The 1,846-nt window shown below is 56.3% G+C and overlaps 1 protein-coding gene across 1 annotated transcript; it reads right to left on the bottom strand.

The window, feature by feature from the left end:
• Window positions 1–516: 516 nt before the first annotated feature.
• Window positions 517–1,374, bottom strand: LOC144248771 (olfactory receptor 14A16-like). Its single transcript, XM_077790765.1, has one exon. The coding sequence runs from the start codon at window positions 1,372–1,374 to the stop codon at window positions 517–519; it is 858 nt and encodes a 285-aa protein (XP_077646891.1).
• Between the last annotated feature and the right edge of the window lie 472 nt (window positions 1,375–1,846).

Genomic DNA, 1,846 nt, shown 5'->3' with positions numbered 1-1,846 from the left:
TCCTCCTCGTCTGTGTGTGGTTCTCAGGATTCAATGACTCTAGGATTCCAGGAACCTGGAACTCTGGGATTCCATGGCTCTGTGACCCCATGGATGGATTCAGGACTGTCTCCAAGGCCACAAGGGAACATTGGTGCCAGCGGGAGGGGCTGCAGTGCAGGGGCACCATCAGCTGAGAGGTGACTGCAGCTGCTGCTGCTGCTGCTGCTGCTGCTGCTGCTGCTGCTGCTGCTGCTGCTGCTTGTGGGGGTGCTGCTGGCAGGGGCAGGGCCCTGGTTTGGCTGAGCGTTGACATCTCAGCCTGTGAGCTCCTGGGAGCTCAGGACAGGGCCAGGACTGACCCAGGTTGGCACTGCACTTGAGGACAGACTGAGAATGGAAAGTGCCCACAGAGTGGTCCCGAGGAGGTCTGTGGGAAGGAGGAGGGAGGGAGGATGAATCCCCTGCCCAAGGCTGCCAAGGGAAGGCTTTGGGAGGGAAAGCAAACCTTGACCTGACACTAAGCCCTTCAAGGGCTCAGTTGCCCACGCTGAGCAGGATTTCATCGCGCAGAACTGACAGGGCCAGATCCAGGGATGGGGAGGACATCGAGGCAGGCTTCAGGTGAGCAAATTCTGCAGTGCTAACAAAGAGAGAGACTACAGCCAGGTGAGGGAGGCAGGTGGGAAAGGCTTTGTGCCGTCCCTGCTCAGAAGGGATCCTCAGCACAGCCCTGACGATCTGTACATAGGAGAAAACAATGAACACAAAACAACAAAAAGATAAACTGCTAGTAACCACAAGAAGCCCAAGTTCCCTGAGGTGGGATTTGGCGCAGGAGAGCTTGAGGATCTGTGGGATATCACAGAAGAACTGGCCCAGGGCATTGCCATGGCACAGGGGCAGGGAAAATGTATTGGCTGTGTGCAGCAGAGCATTGAGAAAGGCACTGGCCCAGGCAGCTGCTGCCATGTGGGCACAAGCTCTGCTGCCCAGGAGGGTCCCGTAGTGCAGGGGTTTGCAGATGGACACGCAGCGGTCATAGCACATAATGGTCAGGAGGGAATACTCTGATCCAAGGAAGAAGATAAGCAGAGAAACCTGAGCAGCACATCCTGTGTAGGAGATGTTCCTGGTGTCCCAGAGGGAATTGTGCAGGGCTTTGGGGACAGTGGTGCAGATGGAGCCCAGGTTGCTGAGGGCCAGGTTGAGCAGGAAGAAGAACATGGGCGTGTGCAGGTGGTGGCCGCAGGCTATGGCGCTGATGATGAGGCCGTTGCCCAGGAGGGCAGCCAGGGAGATGCCCAGGAAGAGGCAGAAGTGCAGGAGCTGCAGCTGCCGCGTGTCTGCCAGTGCCAGCAGGAGGAAGTGGCTGATGGAGCTGCTGTTGGACATTTGCTGTGGCTGCACATGGGCACCTGTTCATGGAAAAAGGACAAGGACAAGTCAGGAGAGGCTGCTTGGAGCCAAACCTGGGCCATTCCCTGCAGCCTGTCCTGCTGGGACTCAGCCACCCTTGTTCCTGCTCTGGGAAAACCCTCACCCAGGTCCCTGCCTGAGCTCCAGTTGTGCTGGCTGAATGTGCCAGAAGCAGCCAGGGCAGTGTGTGGGGGCTCTCAAGGAGCCATCCTTGTCCTGCTGCCCTGTGTTTGTGGCCATTTAGCAGAGGGGCAAGGCTGGATATTCAGGATTTATTAGGGGAGTAATTCCTATTGCAGAGAGGCTTGATACCATCTGCACTCATACTTCTAAGGGAAACAAAACAGATGTCAGGAGTTGGTTTAAGGAATTGTTATCCTACCCATAGATCATTCCTGGCTCTCTGAGGTCAGAAATCCCCAGCATTCCTACTGCACTCACAGTTTGT

The sequence above is a fragment of the Lonchura striata genome, unplaced genomic scaffold, assembly GCF_046129695.1.
Source record: "Lonchura striata isolate bLonStr1 unplaced genomic scaffold, bLonStr1.mat Scaffold_85, whole genome shotgun sequence".
Taxonomy (NCBI): Eukaryota; Metazoa; Chordata; class Aves; order Passeriformes; family Estrildidae; genus Lonchura; species Lonchura striata.
The sequence above is the reverse complement of the archived record's forward strand: the minus strand, read 5'-3'. Positions and strand labels throughout refer to the sequence as shown.